The 19,840-nt window shown below is 39.5% G+C and overlaps 1 protein-coding gene across 6 annotated transcripts in view; it reads left to right on the top strand.

The window, feature by feature from the left end:
- The window catches only part of ECPAS (Ecm29 proteasome adaptor and scaffold), a 98,641-nt gene that overhangs the window by 55,847 nt on the left and 22,954 nt on the right, over positions 1-19,840 (top strand). For all 6 annotated transcript variants that reach the window (XR_003790757.1, XM_029202390.1, XM_029202388.1 and 3 more), the window contains 16 exons: positions 2,162-2,265; positions 2,663-2,786; positions 4,439-4,519; positions 5,524-5,749; positions 6,182-6,273; positions 7,984-8,118; positions 8,929-9,091; positions 9,541-9,713; positions 10,891-10,992; positions 14,100-14,223; positions 15,511-15,656; positions 16,092-16,146; positions 17,073-17,187; positions 17,843-17,911; positions 19,169-19,286; positions 19,555-19,722. Coding sequence is in view for 5 of the 6 variants with exons in the window: in XM_029202390.1 (XP_029058223.1) it covers positions 2,162-2,265; positions 2,663-2,786; positions 4,439-4,519; positions 5,524-5,749; positions 6,182-6,273; positions 7,984-8,118; positions 8,929-9,091; positions 9,541-9,713; positions 10,891-10,992; positions 14,100-14,223; positions 15,511-15,656; positions 16,092-16,146; positions 17,073-17,187; positions 17,843-17,911; positions 19,169-19,286; positions 19,555-19,722 (1,995 nt within the window). In the remaining variant the exon portion in view is untranslated. The remainder of the gene's footprint in view (positions 1-2,161; positions 2,266-2,662; positions 2,787-4,438; positions 4,520-5,523; positions 5,750-6,181; positions 6,274-7,983; positions 8,119-8,928; positions 9,092-9,540; positions 9,714-10,890; positions 10,993-14,099; positions 14,224-15,510; positions 15,657-16,091; positions 16,147-17,072; positions 17,188-17,842; positions 17,912-19,168; positions 19,287-19,554; positions 19,723-19,840) is intronic.

Here is a 19,840-nt window from a genome sequence, read left to right as displayed (position 1 = left end):
GCTTAGTTGCTCCGTGGCATTTGGGATCTTCCCCGACCAGGGCTCGAACCCATGTCCCCTGCGTTGGCAGGCGGATTCTTAACCACTGCGCCATCAGGGAAGTCCTACTTTTTTTTTTTTTTTTTGCGGTACGCGGGCCTCTCACTGTTGTGGCCTCTCCCGTTGCGGAGCACAGGCTCCAGACGCGCAGGCTCAGCAGCCATGGCTCACGGGCCCAGCCGCTCCACGGCATGTGGGATCTTCCCGGACCGGGGCACGAACCCGTGTCCCCTGCATCGGCAGGCGGACTCTCAACCACTGCGCCACCAGGGAAGCCCGCCCCCTACATTTTTAAGATCAAAATTTGAATTGCTTTTTGCCTTAACTCTCTATAATGAAGAGGAATATTTGCTTTCACTTGGACTGTGATTTATGATCTGCTTTTAATTCTTCGTTATTGGAATCTGATTTTAGGGAAGAAAGAGTAGTGATATTCACAGAGGCCTTATGTTTAAAGCCTTCCTTGTTGGAAAACTGTTCTTAATATCATGCTCTCCCAGTTGCAAGTGTTTTGTTTTAAGCGGTAGCTGAGCACTACAGTCCACTGAGGTGGAGTTCTGTAGGTAACATTGGGGGAGAAAAGCAGAAGGAACGAAAGACACAATTTATGGATCAAAATGAGTCTGTAGGAAGTAAGCCAGTACCATCAAACATACTCTTCTTCCTTCTAGTCCTCTTCATTTGCCTGCCATGGGAGTTTGCAGGAGAATTTTTAATATCTGTGGTTATATACACATATGTATACATGATATATAATATGCAATATAAAATAATACATTATGTATTTGCTTTAGTCAGTTCTTTGTCCTCCATTTCTAGGAGTAGAGAGGGAGATTAAAGAGGGAATGATGTCAAATATTGGTGAGATTAATATGAATTGCATCTTAACTGAAATTTGGCTGCATTGCGTCTTCGTTAGGTCTTCAGCCATGTTTATTAACACATTTATGTTGAGGAATTATTAAAGGTTCAGAAAGGTATCTGGTTTCTGTTGAAATATGACAGGATAATTATGTACACTCAGAAGGCTTATTATATATAGTGTCCCACTGTCAAATGCTCTTGGTGTCCAGTGTACCTGGCTCATGATCATATAACATGGACAAAGAAGTATAGGCTTATTTGGAAGCTCATTAGAGTCAAATACTTAAAACTTTTTGTAGGTAACCTTACAAGGAAATGGAGTGCTTGTATAATGCACATGGGTGCTGGTTATACTTATGCAGATCAAATCATGTAACAGTATTACGAAGCCAAAGGTAATTTATTTTCTTTTCTCAGACTACATGTAAGGCAGCCAGACCCTGGGCTAAATCATATAGACTGGTCCTTAATATCATTGCCCTTTACAGTAGCTGCAAAAATGCTAAAGAGCAAGAACACCTGAATAAACGAGGGAGTACATGTTTCTAAGCATCTCTCATCTCACTTACGTTGTGACTGGAGGAATGACCCAGGGGGAAGATACATGAGAATAGAGCTTAATCATCAGTAGACTCTACAGCTGCTTTTCTGGTTGAACTTCCTGTTCGTAGATTACAGTCTTAATCGATTTAAGTTAATTGGATATATTTATGTAGTTGAAGCTTTGCTTTGGAGTCAGTTTTAATTTAAGAGCTAATCTGAAAGCGTTGGTGGTATTTTGCTTTAAATTTGTAGGGATTCCAAGTAAGCTCTGTTTGTGTTCCCTGCAGAATATCTGAATTTCACTCATGTGACTGAGAGTTTAAGAGTTGGAGAAGCAGAGGTGGTGGCTAGAAACTGCCGCAGTGACCTTGGTCTGATGGTTGGGCTGAGGATGTACATCTACAGAGAGATTCTCTGGTTATGGTCTTGGTGGGGTTTCCTGCTCTACTTGGAGTGTCCTCTTAGATCATAATAGTATTCTTTAAATAATGTCATTGTCCAGAGACTTTTAAAACAACATGATTAAAGATCTTGACTAAATGATGTTTTATTTATTTAGATATATTTATTGAGATATCAACTTAAATTTTGATTGTTTACAATTAAAATGACTCGACTGGAATGAGTTGTTGGTAATTGAATTCTTTTTTTTTTAAATCTCTGTGTGTGTGTGTGTGTGTATGTGTGTGTGTTCGTGCGTTTATGTGTCAAATAGCCTGAAGTTCAAGTTCGACAAGTGGCTGTGAAATTTGCCAGCACGGTGTTTCCCTCAGACCATATACCGTCCAGATATTTGCTCTTATTAGCTGCAGGAGATCCGTAAGTTTCAAAAGTGTTAATTTGAATTTGGGTTCATTTAAAATTTAGTTGAAAATTGAATAAAATTTATGTTGTTTGCAGTGTTCGTCTGTGGAACTTAGGAGCAATTTATTAGAGTTAAAAATATGGCTCCCTTGATACAATATATAAACCTGTAGTCATATCCTGTCTTGTTTTTTCCTGTGGGTAAAGTTCAAAGATGAAAGCCACATGACTCTCCACATCTAATGAAATTTCCAAAAAGAAGCGATTGCTTATCATGTATTTTATGCCTCTTTGCATAGATAGCCAAAAATATATTTAAGACAGATGACAAATAAAATTGCTGTTCTTAGTCTTCATATGATCATTCTCCAGTTGGTGAAATTTATTTGTTTCTTATTTATCTTTCTGAAAGACGGGAGGAAGTTCATGGAGAGGCACAACGAGTTTTAAGGTGTCTTCCTGGTAGAAACAGAAAAGAAAGTGCTTCTAAGCAGATGCCATCTTTCCCAGAAATGGTATATTATATCCAGGAAAAGGTACGGTATTTAACTTCAGATAATAGTTTAAGTCATATAATGAATGATGAAAATAAACCTACATTTTTTTAGGTGACACATTTAAAAATGCTAATCACTAAATGTTGAATGGTTAGTAAAGTTTCTAACAAGGTTAATACAATAAGAGGAAGGTACGAAGTGAGGAGAAAAATATAAATCTCAAATGTAATTAATCTGTTTTGCCCAAATCTAAATTACTTACAGTTCCTTTTATGTTTTTCAACATTTTGGCTGTGTTTATTTTATTTTTTATTATTATTATTTAAACAATTTTTATTGGAGTATAGTTGAGTTACACTGTTGTTTTAGTTTCTGCTGTACAGCAGAGTGAATCAGTTATACATAAACATACATCCACTCTTTTTTATATTTTTTTCCCATATAGATCATTACAGAGTATTGAGTAGAGTTCCCTGTGCTATACAGCAGGTCCTTATTATTTATCTATATTATACATAGTAGTGTGTATATGTCAATCCCAATCTCCCAGTTTATCCCTTCCCCCCTTTTCCCTCCTGGTAACCATAAGTTTGTTTTTTACAACTGTGACTCTATTTCTGTTTTGTAAATAAGTTCATTTGTACCATTATTTTTATTGGCTGTGTTTAAAATTTTTCCCCTTCGCATGACATGCTTAAAATATACCTTTTTAATTTTTAAGGGCGTTATTTAGGGCAGCATAAGTTTAAGAATGCTTCAGGGAGCAAGCAGTTCAGACTTTTTCCACCATGATCATAAGAGAGCATTGCATCTGCTTTTGCAAGTCTCCTGTTTTTGCTGGTAGATCAGAGTATTGACAGTCATGACCCCCCACCCTGACACTATCCTACTTTTTACATTGATGTTTCTCTTGGTGTGCTGGGGGGGATACCTTACAGCCTTTCACTTCTACTGGTGGTCTTAGCTTTTGGCTTAGATAGACATCTTAAGGGTGCTGGAGGTCAGTATGTAGCAGCCATGATTCTCTTCTCCATAACACTGTCATATTTGTGGGCAGAAGATGCTTTTGTGCTAATATTTTCCTTCTACCTCTGTTATTAATGAAAATAACTGGAATGCAGTGCCCTGGGGTGACTGTCAGTAGATGCCTGGAGTAGGTTTATTCTTTTTATTTTATTTTATATTTTTTACTTGCTACTGTGTCATCTTTGCAGCTTTTTTCTTTTTTCCTTTCTTTTTAAAGTATAGTTGATCTATAGGTTTATTCTTTTTTTTTTTGCGGTACACGGGCCTCTCACTATTGTGTCCTCTCCCGTTGCGGAGCACAGGCTCCGGACGTGCAGGCTCAGCGGCCATGGCTCACGGGCCCAGCCGCTCCACGGCATGTGGGATCTTCCCGGACCGGGGCATGAACCCATGTCCCCTGCGTCGGCAGGCGGACTCTCAACCACTGCGCCACCAGGGAAGCCCAGGTTTATTCTTTTTAAACAAGCCAGTCAAAAGGCAACACATCTGTAACTTAGGGTTTGAGGTCCATGCACAATCAAGCGTGATTAATGGAAAAATGTTTTGACTAGAAAGAAAACAGCAACAGACAATAATGTAGCTAGAAATACAGTTATTTTTGAGTTGAGAAAGGGTACACGTGCTTTGTTTTCCAGTAATTGATTTTTGGGGTTTATTTTTATTAGGCTTCCCATCGAATGAAAACGCCAGCCAAGTACATGACCGGGACCACTGTCCTTCCATTTAACCCAGCAGCCTTTGGAGAGGTAGGACTGACATATATTTCTATTTTGTTTTCGCTAAAGGTTCTTAATGATAATGTCACAGTCAAAGAGATGACCGTGAATTTTTTGTGTTCTAGGTAAACCCATATAGTGACGTCATTGTTTTATACCAGGTTGTTTATTAGGAAAACGGTACTTAGTAATTGGTATTATTTTAAATCATAGTGGAGTCTAGAAATACATTTGTCTCAGTGAGATTCTCTTCGTGAAAGAAATAGATGCTCTGCCTTGATTGCTATTGGGAATTTACAGCAAATTAGATTTGAATTTTAAAGCCAACAATATGTTGAGGTTATTTGGATTATCCAGTTTTGAAGGTTGGAGAATTAGATTAATTTATCTCATTTGCTAAGGGAAATTCTATTGTTTTAGTCATTGATTTGCACTAATTAAATGGCAAGAGATAATCTTGTTCAGAGTAAGAAGACTCACAATGAAATTACTGCCTGTCCTGTTCTAGCTGTCAAGGAAAGAGCTTCCAGAGGACTCCTTAGTAGCTAATTTATGTCAGAGGTTTTTAATGACGTCGTAGCTACTCTTCTGTAGATGATTTGAACCCATTTTTTCAAATTCTCGTGTCAGTGGAGATTAAATGCAGCTCAAGTTCCACAGGAACAGATCATTGGTCCCGGGTTTCTGCCCAGTGTCTGTCTGTCTGTCTCTCTCACATACATACACACACATCTTTAAAAAAAAATAATGATTTTCCTTGTTATATTTTAGACTGTAAAAGTGGAGTTTGTGTTTTAACTCCACTAAACTCTGTTAAAAAGCACTCTTTGGATTATAAAACTGGTTATATAAATTCTGCTCCCTTGTGATAATTTCAGTTCACACGTTAAGTCGTGTTTTCCATCTTCTGTGAGGGTTGTTGAATAGCTTTTGAAGGAAGGTGGGGAATCAAAGCTGGAAACTGTCACTTTGAAGAACATCTCCTGCCTTGATTTTTTGAGACGCTTATCTGGTGTCCTTCCTTCTGTCTGTAGATAGTCCTGTACTTGCGCATGTGCCTGGCTCACAGTGCGGGAGTGGTGCCCACCTCTCAGAGTTTGGCTGATATGCAAGATCACGCCCCAGCCATTGGACGCTATATACGGACTTTAATGTCGGGCAGCCAGGCAACACCCTCCTCGTCTTCTTCCAAGAGTGGGGAAACCAACCCTGTTCAGATCTACATCGGCCTGCTTCAGCAGCTGTTAGCAGGTGTTGGAGGTAGGAGGTCATGCCGCTGAGGATTATACTAAAGCACTTAAGCAAAAATCTAATTTTAAACTCAGCTGAGAATTGATAGCAAAATTATTTTCTGTCTTCTCTCCTGCAACTGAACATGAATCTCTGTTTCTTTTCTAAACTGCCTGAGTTCATCTTTGATACACTATTTCTTTTTTCAGAAAGAAATGCTTAACAATAGGTAATATATTTTTACTTTGGAAGTGGGTGTGAAGAACAGGGCATCTTTTTATAGACAATAAGTCTGTAAATTTGTGTATTGAATCACATACTGTATTTAGGTTAACTTTTGTTTTGTAGAACTGGGGAATGCCTCCTAAAGCTGTAGCCTTATGCTTTAAAGGAAGTTAGTGATCCCTGTACGTTTATTGCTTTTCTTGAAATCAGAATGGTTCTGAATTCCTTCTTATTTAGGTTTGCCAGTCATGTACTGTCTATTGGAAGCTGTCTCAGTGTATCCGGAAAAGCTGGCTACCAAATTTGTGGACAAAACCGAATGGATAAAGGTATATCCTGTGCATGTGTATTTCTTTTTGATTCTGTATATTTTAAACTTTGGTCTCATGATGTCGCCTTCCTACCAGTGTTTCTGTGGCCTTTTCTGCCTTTAGGTCATTTTGAAACTCTCATCATTAAACACTTACTGGGAAGCGAGTAGGTCCATATATTGCAGTGATCCATTTAGGTGAGAGGGGGAGATGAATTGGGAGTCTTATAAGTAAGAAAAAATTATTTTTCTGTTTTAAAAGTTTAAAAAAGTAATAAATATATATAACTTAAGTAAACAATTATGTAAGACGTCTCCTTTGCATAGTCTCTCAGCTACCCAGATCCCTTCACCTTCCTGCCTCTTCCTCTCTCACCTGACAGACATGCATAGGTTATCACTTATTTGTATATGGTGTCCCTTCTAGAGTTTACTTATGCATATACACACAAGTGAAATTAGCATTTTTGATTTTTCTTCCTTTTTTCACACAAAAGGGTATTATACTTTTCACACTGTTTTGTACCTTCTTTCGCTTAGTGTTAGAACAAGGAGTTATTCCTATATAACTACAGAGAGAACATCCTCTTTGTTTTAACAACTTCATTGTTTTCCACTGCATGAATGTGCCATAATTTATTGTAGGTTCTTATCGATGGTCATTTAGGGTACTTCCAGCCTGCTGCAATGAACAATCCATCATTTTGAATATGAGTGGGTATATTTTTAGGTAGATTCCCCAGAAGTGGAATTGAGGACACATGGATGCAATTTTAATAGATAATGCATATCCTCCATATGAGTAGTTCCAATTCACACTCCCACCGGCCATGTTGGAGAGTATTTTTGTCCCGTGGTCACACCAAAAGGGTTACCAGGTTTAGCAAATAAAAATGCAAGATACTCAGTTAAACTTGAATTTCAGATGAACAGTGAATAATCTTTTTTATTACAGGTCTGGCTCATATAGTTTTGTATACCTTTTGTGCTACATAATGTAGTTCTTTTTGGAAAATGCAGTTTGAATTATGGTAAAATGTACCAATTATTTAAGTGTGAAAGCATGAAGGTAATTTACCAAGAGGAGTGAGTTTTGTACTTTTCTGGAAAATCTAGTCTCAGGAAATCGCTTCTAGTTTAAAAAGGTTTTTTAATTCTTTGTGAATATTTGCTGATTTTAAAATGATCTTAGAGTTTTTGACCTTTGATCTTGTAGATCAGGGGTCATTAACTTGTGGTCCATGTACCAAATCTGGCCCGCCTCCTGTTTGTATGGGCTGCAAGCCAAGAATACTGTTTACATTTTTAAAGGGTTGGGAAAAAAATTAAAAGATGAATAAAATTTCCTGACATGTGAAAATTAGCGTGTCTGTAAAATTGTACTGGAATCCAGCCACACCCATTTGTTGTCTATGACTGCTTTTGCACTACAATAGCAGAGTGGAATTGTTGCGATAGATTTGGCTCTTTACAGAAAACACATGCTGACCTCTGTTTCAGATCAGCTGTGTATTAATTCCACCTGTTTTATACTTTGTATCTTTGATGAAAATGCACGTAAGATTTTGGTCTATACCTCCGCTTTTATTTCGTTTTGAAATAATAGCTTGTTGCGTTCTTTTCTCATAGTTACCAGTAAATTGAACATTATAACGTTTTAAATGTTAGACGTTGTCAGCAGGGAGATGATCATATATTATGTGTGTATTTCTTTTTCTACACCGCTCAGAGTCTGATGAATAGCAGTAAAGAAGAGATGCGTGAACTGGCAGCATTGTTTTATTCTGTGGTGGTATCTACAGTGTCAGGAAACGAGTTGAAGTCAATGATAGAGCAGCTTGTAAAGACTACAAAAGACAATCATGTATGTTATCAGTTTTGTCTCTGTCCTTTTTTGTGGGAAATAGTTTTACAAAAGCATCTAATATATTTTTAGTTTTTGTGTTCTCACTTGTAAAACGAACTCATAAATTTCTTGCCTTTATGATTGTAAAGATTAAATGAGATAGATAATACATGGATTCAGTCATTTCAGTCAACAAATTTGAGTGCCTTGTGTCTCATAGGCATTGTTTTAAGCTCTACGAATACGGCAGGGAGTGGATACATGAGAAGCTCTAGTAGTGCTTGGTGCTCAGAAATGTTAGTTCCTTTTTTCCTCCCCATCTACTGCCACCTCTCATTGTACCTGTCCTGTTAGGAAACACTGTTGAAACCATGTGCTTTCAAATATTTTATTTGCATTTGGAGGTTTTAGCAATTAGAAATAGGATCCGTTCATTGTATTTTGTTGGCAGTAGAGGAAAATTATGCTTGAAAGTTATGACGGTGTATTTACCTAAGTGTTATTTATAAGCTAGAAGAAAGTGTGGGTGCTTATAAGAGCATGCAGTGGACTCACCTCACCCATAGTTGGAGTTGGGTATGGGATTAAGGAATCTAAATCCAAGTGAGTCAGGACTCAGCTTAACTTCTCAGAATTCTGTGTTTGAAACTCAAGTTTTCTCTTGTTCCCTAACCTATTTATTAACATCCAGTGGAACCTCACATGATCACTTTATTCTTTGGCCTTATATTTTATTGGGGAGATGACTGTAGTGAACACACGGTTATTTCATTGCATTCACGCACGTGTGAGAGAGACAGACATACGGTATTGTGTTGTTAAATCCAGAGCCCGGAGATACAGCACGGATCCTTGCTTGCATTGGGATTCACAGTAGGAAGATATTTGGCTAAGAAGAAAATGAAAACGGCAGAGCAGCAAGACGTGGAGACAAATGCTGATTTTCTGCCCGAACAAGAGGAACTCATTCAGAGTGCCACAGAAACTATCGGTAATTAATGTGTTTATGCTGATTTGGATGTCCGCATAAGTAGGTTACAGTTTTTTTTAATTAGGTTAAAATTTATTGTAATATTTTAATTTCTTTTTGTAGCATTGCACTCTAAATACACGAGGTTTTTCCACAAAATCTTGATGCTGAATAAATTCTTTGTTTTTAATAACAATGCAAGTACTCTAGTTTTTCTACATATATATTTTTCTATATGTTTCTATTTAACAGAGATGATTCCATTATGGGAAAAATTGTAAACATTAAGAAAGGACATGACTCTGGTGTTTTATTACTAAAGAAATGCTAACAAATTATCAACTGGAAAATATGTTTGTAGACTTTGATTTTGGTTTGCTGTCTTTAAAAAAATCTTGAGTGCATTGCTGGTTGCTTTGGATTCCAGGGGTGATGATGTAAAATTCTTTTGTGTCTAAATGTGTTTACAGGCTCATTTTTGGACAGTACATCACCCCTCCTGGCAATTGCCGCCTGTACAGCCCTGGGTGAAATCGGCAGAAACGGTCCACTCCCAGTCCCCGGTGAGGGGTCTGGCTTTACTAAGTTGCATCTTGTGGAAAGCCTGCTAAATAGAATACCCTCCAGTAAAGAAACAAATAAGGCAAGTCTCTTCCTTTTATCCTTCTTCTCTGAAGTTCTTTCTGTTCACAGATAAATAAATGAATAAAAACAGAATCATAGTCAGGATAGATGGCATTACAGCTGGAGGAAGGACTGAATGTGAAAAAGAGTGGTAAAGAAGAAAGTCTAGGTGACTGTTTAATTTTGAGTTGGGGATGATTTGTGCACTGCTTTCGTGTGTGTACCGTTTTACCCAGTTACTCCAATTTAGGCCCATAACTGTTAAGATTTGGGTAAATATTAAACGCATCAGGTAATTCTTGTGTCATGCAAAAGGGGGGTAATAAAGTGTTAAATAGTTTAACGATTTTTGTAATTTCAGATCAAATCTAAATCTTAACTTCCTATACTTAGTTTGGTTTTAAGAAATCTGGGCATTCGTAAGCAGTGTGAGTAATCTCTGAGGAAAAGGACACTTATGGTTTTTTTAGTTTTAGATAAAAACTTTCATAGACTTTAAAAACTTTCTTTGGGATAAGAACACCTCAGTGTTGAAGTATAAGATGATTTAATGAACAGAAAAATCAGTTTACTACAAGTTTAATAAATATGTAATTTTATTCTTGATCTAGGGACTATTTAAAACTTTCTGAGATCACAGTAGTTTTTATTAGATGTTAGCAACTACTCATTACCATCCATTGTTGAGCACTTGCAATCTGCCAAGCATATGCTGAGTGCTTCACATGCATTAATTAATTTAATCCCCAGAAGATCTAGTGAAGTAGGTACAGTTGTCATCTCTATTTTCAGAGATGAGGAAATAGCGTCACAGAGAGGCTAAGTAACTTGCCTGAGGTCACACAGTTGTAAAGGCTATTAAAATGGTCGAGCTGTGACTTGATCTTAGGTCCTCTGGGCCCAGAATCTACATTTATAACTGTTATAGCTTGTAGGATAATGAACTAGTTAAAGACTTTGTTCTTCCTTCTTTTGCAGCTGTGGACCCTTAATGAACTCAGTTTTATGTCTTTCTACCTCCAATGTCTTATAGACATAATTCTGTAAAATTGGATACTTACAAAAAAAAAAATTGTGCTGATGCATTAGTTAGACAGACTCCCCTTCCCTGCTTTCTCATTTTGGAAACATTTTTTCTGGGACCAAGCTGTTATATACTTCATTTAAAAAAAAAAAAAAATTCTGTGTTCTTCCAGATGAAGGAAAGAGCTATCCAAACACTGGGGTATTTTCCAGTTGGGGATGGAGATTTTCCTCACCAGAAACTCCTCTTGCAAGGTCTGATGGATTCTGTGGAGGTATTTATATTGCTATCTGGTTGTTAGTCATTCAAACAAAAGGCATTTTTCTTAACTTGGAATTTTGCATGCTGTGAGGTTTTAAATTAAAGCTTTATTCATTTATTCACCAAGTACTTACTGAGTACCATCTGTGGGTCCATCACTGTGGTAATCGTAGCATTGACTAAATCACCTCTGTGGGGAAGTCCTTTTCTCATGATTTTTTAAAATAAATTTATTTATTTTTATTTATTATTTTTGGCTTGTGTTGGGTCATTGTTGCTGTGCGTGGGCTTTCTCTAGTTGTGGTGAGCGGGAGCTACTCTTCGTTGCGGTGCGCGGGCTTCTCATTGCAGTGGCTTCTCTTGTGGAGCACGGGCTCTAGAGTGCAGGCTCAGTAGTTGTGGCATGCGGGCTCAGTAGTTGTGGGTCACGGGCTCTAGAGCACAGGGTCGGTAGTTGTGGTGCACGGGCTTAGTTGCTCTGCGGCACGTGGGATCTTCCCGTACCAGGGCTCGAACCCGTGTCCCCTGCATTGGCAGGCGGATTCTTAACCACTGCGCCACCAGGGAAGCCCTTCTCATCGTTTTTGAGTAAAGCGTGGCGCAGTGTAGGTAGAAGGGGAAACGTACCTATTCAGCTAGATGTGGGGAGTGGGTGCCAGTGTTCTGGTTGCCCTTGAGTCTGATGACTTTGCTTCTGTCTTCTAGATAAATGTCCAGTGTGGTGGAGAAGACCTATAAGTAGACAACTGCTAGCCAATATGATGGGTGACCTAACACAGTCTGATGTGGCCCATGATTGGGCCTTGGTTCTTGTCACTTACTCACCAGCCGCTTTTGTTCACCAGCCTCTTAGTCCTTCTTTGCTCTGAGCTTTTGACAGACCCATGCTTCCTTCTTTCTCAGGTTGTTGCTATAGGTCTTTGAAAAGTTTCCTGACCCTTCAGACTAGAGTAGATTTCTTTATTTGTGCTTTCATGCTGCTCCGTACTTTGCTTCACAACATTCATCACAGTTGCAAATTGCCCACTAGGCTGAAGGCAAAGGCTGTTTTGCACCCCCATCCTCACCCCCTTATAAAACAGGGGCCTGGCAGCGTAACTGGTAGTAGCAGGACCTCAAACATTTTTGGAAGCGTAACTGAATGAAGAGACGTTTGCGTGTAAGGCAGTGGACTCACGAAGGCGGGCGTGAGCACTTCTGTCTGGGGGAGCTGGTGCACGTTTTTTGGTGGCAAAGTCGCTGCTGGGCCTTGAAGGAAGAGAGGATGGAGAGAGGAGAGCTGTGGTTGAGGAATAAGGCAGCTGAGTGATAGAGCCGACATTAGGATGCAGGTCTCTGGATTCTTGATGGAGTATTTTTAAGGTGACATTTTTTGATAAGAAATTATAACCATATCTCATTCTCCCTGGATGTCACTGACATTGTAACGTCTTGGGGAAAAGCTTGTGATGTCTCCTTTCTCATCTTTTTTCTTTTTATATATCTATGATAGAGATGGGTTTCTTCCAGTTTTGTTTAAATGAATGAAGGTTTTCTCGGTTCTCAACTTGCTACTGAAGACATTATTTTAAGAGTTTAGAAGTACAGAACTATATGAAAAGCTTGAAACATGCTAGAGAGACTGAAGGAGGAGAATTTTAAAAAAGCAGGAATCAAGAGAAGCAAAATATCTTCACAGTCATCTAGGACAAAGTCCTAAAGGTTTTTTTTGTTGTTGTTTCTTTTGACTTTTTATTATGGAAAATTTCAAACATGCACAGAAGTAGAGAGAATAATAATATAATGATCCCTATTTACCCACTCTTTATTTCTAGAATATTTAAAGCAAAATCTGGATATTATCTTCACAAATAGAGTTAGGGAGTTTTGTTTTTGTTTGTAATGCCAACTATGTTGTTATTAACATGTAAACAGGTAAAAACAGGCACATAAAATGACTCCCTAATACGGGATCCTCTGTGTTGAGATAACCTTTTCTCAGCTTAGAGTTGCCAAGAGAAACTTTGACCAGGAAAGCTGTAGGACTGAAGCCTTCAAATACTTTTTCTCAGAGTAGGAAGTGTGTGGTATCAGCACTTAACACCTCAGCAAGCCTAGAGCATTTAGTTGATTAAGCTTGGAAATGGCTAGACTGTTGTCTGTATGCTTTACAGTGTTCTCCCAAAAGGCCCATATTCCCATACCCTTCATATTCTCTGTTCTTCATTCTCTTCTTACTCTCCTATTCTTAGGTCTTTTCTGATTCCCAGCAAACATTAGAGAAAAATGCCAAAGGGAGCTGAGGCTGGCCCAATTCCATATTAGTCAGTGGTTCACAATTGTGAGATGTGTCAACTTCTAAATCTGATTTTAAAAATTTGAGTATGTATAGTTTAGAATTTTTTAAACTTTAGATTTTTGAAACAATTCCAAATTTACAGTGTGGTTGTCAGAATAATGTAAAGAACTCCTGTATACCCTTTATCCAGACTTACCAAATTATAATATTTTACCATGTTTGCTTTGTCATTCTCTGGTTTTTTTTCTGAACCATTTGAGAGGAACTTGCAGATATCATGTAATTTAAGCATGCAGAGAGGAGGAGCTGTTAGTAAATGATAAAGGCCGCTGTTAAGGGTGCAGTTACTACCAATCAAATGTCTACTAGATGCTTTATGTACGTTAACCTCGTTTAATCCCTACGGCCTGACGAGGTGGATGATGGTATTATTTATGCTCATGTTACAAATGACAGAGTTGAGTCTCAGAGTTTAAATAAGTGTATGTAGCTGGTGAGAAACAGAATTTCTACCAAGATCCATATGGCTTCACAGTCCATGCCCTTCTCCCCCAAGTAAATGGTTCCATTCTTCCAAAGATTAAAAATCCCTGCTTAGTGGTTCTCTGCTGAGGGTGAAGAGTGCAACACAGACTTGGGAAAAGATCCTCAAGTCCTTCTTGGGTTCTCCGTTCCCTCACCCTGCCTCACTTTCCAACCATCCTGTTAGCTGAGAGCATTGCAGGCAAAAGAGTGAAAGCAGAGCATGCCGAGAAACAGGACAGTAAGCAGGCTTTTTGTGGAAACAGATGTTTTGGGGCAATGTTCTCCCTGACTCCTCACTTTTGTCCCCTTCACTGCAGGCCAAGCAGATAGAGCTTCAGTTCACTATCGGCGAAGCCATCACCAGCGCTGCGATAGGAACTAGTTCTGTGGCCGCCCGGGATGCCTGGCTGGTGGCTGAAGAAGAATATACGCCCCCTGCCGGTACCATATAGTCAGCTAATCAGTTTATTACCACCAAGTAACCCTCTTCTGTTCTTGTTATCACCTTTGAGCAAAAGAAAGAAATGTATACATTCCATTTTAACTCTCTTTCCAATATTTATATATGTATTTATCAGTTTGGCTCAGTCGAGAAAGATAGTTGGTTAAAGGAGACTGAGCACAAAATGAATGAGAACTGTTTCTTTAGTCCTTTGGCAAAGCAGGCCAGGGGAGTTAGCTATCGATTACCTTCAGAGTTGTGCTCTATTCGTGAGGATTGGTGTGGTTAGCCAGTGTTAGAGGTTGAGGCCTAGCAGTTTCCAAGTTTTGTGTCCCCTAATCCTTTATCACACAGTGCAGGTCATGCAGCAGGTGCCTCTTCACTAAGTCCCTCTGGCTTTTAGTGACCACACAGGTGAAGGGGCATGCGTTTTCTGATGACATGTTACAGGTACTGTGATTTCACATGTCTCGTATGCTGTGAACATCCTACAGGGCACAGGATGGCTCTCCACAGCAGAGCGTCCTGCCAACCTCAATAATGCCAAGGTTGAGGAACTCTGAAGTGACAAAGGAAAGGAGAACAATGGCGTAGTAGCTGGAGGAGGAAAGTGAGGTTAATAGAGGTTGGTTTGCCTGTTAGTTTTTAGATGGAGATGGGGAAGATACGGTAGAGAAAGAAAAATTGCTGACACTAGAAAGAATGGGGATAATTTTAAAAAATTAAGACAAAACTAATACAACATTGTAAATTAACTATGCTCCAATAAAAATTTAAAAACAAATAAAAGAAAAAATATTTATTTTAAAAACTGCATGTGCAATTAAGGTCTAAAAGGAAACATAAAGGAAGAGAAATACTTTTTTTTTCCGCTGTCACTGTTTAAATGAGTAAAATTACATTAATCATATGAGTATTAAAAAAACTTAAGACAGATTTTTAAAAAGAGAAGTTTTAGGTTCAGAGCAACATTAAGAGGAAGGTGCAGAGGTTTCCCACACCCTCTACCCCTACACATGTCTAGCCTCCCCCATGATAGTGATAATTTTTCATTCTAGGGAACTAAAGTTATCTGAGTACCTTTGAAAGGTTATTTAGTTTATGCTAGGTTCTGAAATGAATGATTATCAGTTCCTTCAGCAATTTATTTAAACACCTTAGTCATTTAGATCTTAATATGTTGTAGGATTGTTGTATTGAGTAAATGTTGATTAAAATTTTATCTTTTTCAGGGAGCTCTGTTCAGTTATGTTAATTGCTTCTTATCATTCTTTCCCTTTCCCTAGGAGCTAAAGTTAATGATGTGGTCCCCTGGGTGCTGGATGTGATTTTAAATAAACATATCATCAGCTCCAACCCACATGTGAGGCAAGCAGCCTGCATCTGGCTCCTTTCCCTTGTGAGGAAGCTAAGTACCCATAAAGAAGTGAAGGTAAGCCATTCTGTAAATGTGGTCCAGCTCTGTTGGAAACTGTTTATGAAGTATTTATAATAGAAAGGTGGTAGGAGGGGAAGTGTATGAGGGTGAGGGCCACTAACCAGTAACACATATTTTGAAATAAGCTATACATGAAGGAATGAAGGATGGTACCTGATATATATGGGCTGGAAGATGATTCTTAAGTTGAAGGTACAATGTCAGAGGAAGTGGTGAGGATGGGGGAGGCTCAGACTGTGTGCGTTAGACCACCTGTAAGTGCCACAGCCTTCAGGTAATTTGGCCACCTTCCAAGATGAGAGCACAGCAGGGTTTGTGACTGCCTCTGGTCGTGAGACTTCACCGGGGTTGTGTACCCTGAGAGCAAGATTTTTATTCTCCCAAGGAGGTAGAGTTTCAGTGTTCTGAATGCCTTTTTTCTTCTTTCAGTCTCATCTTAAAGAAATTCAGAGTGCATTTGTTTCTGTTTTGTCAGAAAATGATGGTAAGTAATTGGTAAATATTTGATTTCCAGACTTCTTTAAACTTGTATTTTTTTTTGTTTGTTTTTGCGGTATGCGGGCCTCTCACTGTTGTGGCCTCTCCCGTTGCGGAGCACAGGCTCCGGACACGCAGGCTTAGCGGCCATGGCTCACGGGCCCAGCCGCTCCGCGGCATGTGTGATCTTCCCGGACCGGGGCATGAACCTGTGTCCCCTGCATCGGCAGGTGGACTCTCAACCACTGCGCCACCAGGGAAGCCCTAAACTTGTATTTTAAATTTTGAAAAACCTGGATTAATGAACGTAAAAGAAGGCTACAGGAAACTTGATTCTTAATGTATTTATTTATTCATTAGATCATTTATTCATTAGATGAGTTTTGCATTTAAAAGTGGAGCCGAGGCCTTCTTTAACTCATACTTGTACCAAATAATAGCTTTTTTCTCTTAATACTTAGAATTCCTTCTCTCTTTGTGATTTAAGCCAGGAGAGAGTGCAAATATTTGTGTTAGACATTTAAATAGTAGCTTTGTTTTATTAATTGTTTTAAACATGTGGTCTAATGTTGACTTTTCATTTAAAAAATTGCACGTGGGCGTCCTTAAATCCTGTGATTACCTCTCATGTGTGCGACGTGCCTCCACTGACCCTTTGTCACCATGCACTGCACACTAAGGCCCAGCAGGGTTGACTTGGCTTGTGAGTTGGATGTTCTGTGAATGTAGTTCTCATTTACAGAGACTTGCTGGTGTCATGTCCACTCAGATGATTTAGTATGTTTTTAACAAAATAGGCAGGTTGATTATGTTTTCATATCTTTACTTTGATATAATTTTGGGTTAATGTTACAAGTTTAACTTTTTTTTAACTTGATGCCCAGAGGACAAATTTTTCTTAAAAGAATGTTGTTTTGTCTGACTTCTGTGTAGAACTTAGCCAAGATGTTGCCTCAAAAGGCCTTGGGTTGGTGTATGAACTGGGCAATGAACAAGATCAACAGGAGTTGGTTTCTACTCTTGTAGAAACACTGATGACTGGCAAAAGGTACAGTGAACTTGAAAATTTCAGATTTGAACACGCAGGGCAAGTTTTGCACATACTGAGAATATGAAGTGGAGGAAGGAAAGTTCAGCTTGTGATTTTCCTGTTTATTAAGCCTTTTCTAAATTGCAAATCATCGATTGTTATGCTGTGGATAGCAGTTTAATTATCCAGTGTATACTGTTTAGAAACAGGCCAGTAATTCAGGCTTCGAAAATTGAATGATCTTGGGACAGGTAAAGCATTGGATTACAGAAGTACCGTAATTACCGTTGGCTAAATGGAATGAAGGTGTGGAGAGGAAGTGTGTCACGCAGGTCCGATCTGTGAAGAGGAAGAGGCGGGCAGTCATTCTCGTAATTGGTTTCTGCTTTATGTTACTTTCCTTGTAGGAAGAATAGTTCTCAATGTGTGACCACATTTAACTCAGTATAACTTTATGTGGGATGTCTTTTATATCTATTTGTTCTTCCTAGACTTCATTTTACAAAATTCTCTGGCTGATGGGAAGGGTTAGTTGACTTTTACATCTTGCACACTGTAGATACTTGATAGGGAATTTGATTTTATCAGTTTACAGATGAAATGTATGCATTAGTTGAATGGTGGTATGAAAAATTCGAGGCTAATTTAAATTCTTGGTGTTGTTTTTGTTTAGAACTAAGCATGAAGTTTCTGGAGAGACAGTGGTGTTTCAAGGAGGAGGCCTTGGCAAAACCCCTGATGGGTAAGTGTGCCAGATCCATTGGTCAGTCACTGTAGACATCTTCTCTCCGTTGGGAAAGGTGCTCACCAGGTTGATTTCCACCCTCGTGGGAGGTGTTGTGTGTTAGTGGAAGAAGAAAATGTCAGTGAAAAAGCCTAGTGTTTTAGATTGGGTTTCCTGGGGGAGCAGACTGAGATGGAGGTGTGTGTGCTGGAAGTTTATTGAAGGGTGCCTGGAGTCGTCACCCTGGGGGACTGAGGAGGCAGGACAGGTCCAGTGGCCGAGGAGGAGGTGATCTGCTGCCCCCGCTTACGAGACCGTGACCTGTCACGGAGCTCTGGGACTGGGCTGGGAGGGCCTGCAGGGACGTCCTGCTCTGTGTCCCCTCCTCAGGTCTTTTCACGCCCTCAGTGACTAGCCGTTGGTGGTGGGCTGCTCTCAGGGAGGACCTGACCTTGGACTGAGGGCAGTTCTGTCAGCTCCCAGCCAGCGGGTCCTCAGGGAGGAATCAGCACGCAGTGCACCTAGTTTTTTGGAGGGACATCTCTACTTGGTGCTTTGGAGTCCACCAGCTTGGCATTTCAAATTAATTCGTAGAGCCTTACCTCTTTTGTCTTATCACTATTCCGTCATGGTTGTACTGTTGCTTTTCCTCTGAAAACCCTCAGGTCCAGCTGCAGCTTGCTGGGCCTTGCTGGGGAGTCCCCAGAGCCCTGCCTCAGGCTGTCTCTCCCGTAGCTCCATGTTTTCACACTGAAGTTGTTTCATTCCACTTACCCTCCCTCTAGACTCCCTCTGAGTTTTAAAAGAAGTGCTCACTTTTCACAAAATAATGAAAAGGATCAGGTAGTTGAGCAAATACAGAGAGAATTTAACAGGACTTGAAGAAGTTGTTATCAGGATTGGGACGCTGTAGCTTAGAAAAGGTGTAGGGAAGACAGAAGTTGTCTTCAGACGGCTCTCAGGATCCTGAGAGAGACTGGTGCACAGTGTACCAAAGAATTATTGCTGTCTCCTGAGGTGATGAGGGCTCCACCCTCATGGGCATCACAGGTGCCTTAGGTCATTTACCAGCTATTGCTGAGAACTGAAGTAGGTGACTTTTTATATTCTCGTGTCACCCTGGTTCTCTGCCTCTGTGGTAATGAGATAACGCAATATTGGAAATCTAGCGAAAACATAATTTTAAAATGTCCTAGTAATATTGGTAATGTAATTTTTAATAGTCTGGAGGTGGAGAGATACATTACAGCATACTTTTTCATTTTTGTTTTCAAGCCAGGGCCTCTCTACTTACAAGGAGCTTTGTTCTCTGGCAAGTGATCTTAGTCAGCCGGACCTGGTGTATAAATTTATGAATCTAGCCAACCATCACGCAATGTGGAACTCTAGGAAGGTAAGTGGCTATTGCTGGACACTTTAGTTTTTTCTTCCCTCCAAATCAAACCTCCTGCATTGGCAGACAGGGACAACTGTTATGCAGTGTGTTTTGTAAAAGTCTGTGATTAGAGAGTTCTAGATCACCACATAGCTGCTATTACTGATTGGTAAAGCTGGACACCCAGTAAATCAGGCTCTATTCAGGGACAAGGATAGCAGGAAGAATTTTGTGATACTTCATATGTGGATATTATATCTGAGCCACTTTGTTATTATTTTTTTAGGGTGCTGCTTTTGGTTTTAATGTAATTGCTACCAGAGCTGGAGAGCAGCTAGCTCCTTTCCTGCCTCAACTAGTTCCTCGTCTTTATCGTTATCAGTTTGATCCCAACCTTGGCATTCGACAGGCCATGACAAGTATTTGGAATGCGCTGGTCACTGACAAGTCAATGGCAAGTATCTGTGAACCCTTGTCCCAGGTTACACATGGCATGTAAACTCATGCTCATCTTCCTTACTACTTTGTGTACTTTTTTGTTTAAACAAACAGACTTTCTTTCATCCCTTGCT

The sequence above is a fragment of the Monodon monoceros genome, unplaced genomic scaffold (assembly GCF_005190385.1).
Source record: "Monodon monoceros isolate NGI ecotype Baffin Bay Population unplaced genomic scaffold, NGI_Narwhal_1 Super_Scaffold_5, whole genome shotgun sequence".
Lineage (NCBI taxonomy): Eukaryota > Metazoa > Chordata > Mammalia > Artiodactyla > Monodontidae > Monodon > Monodon monoceros.
Note: the sequence above shows the minus strand (reverse complement) of the source record. Positions and strands in the feature narration are given on the sequence as shown.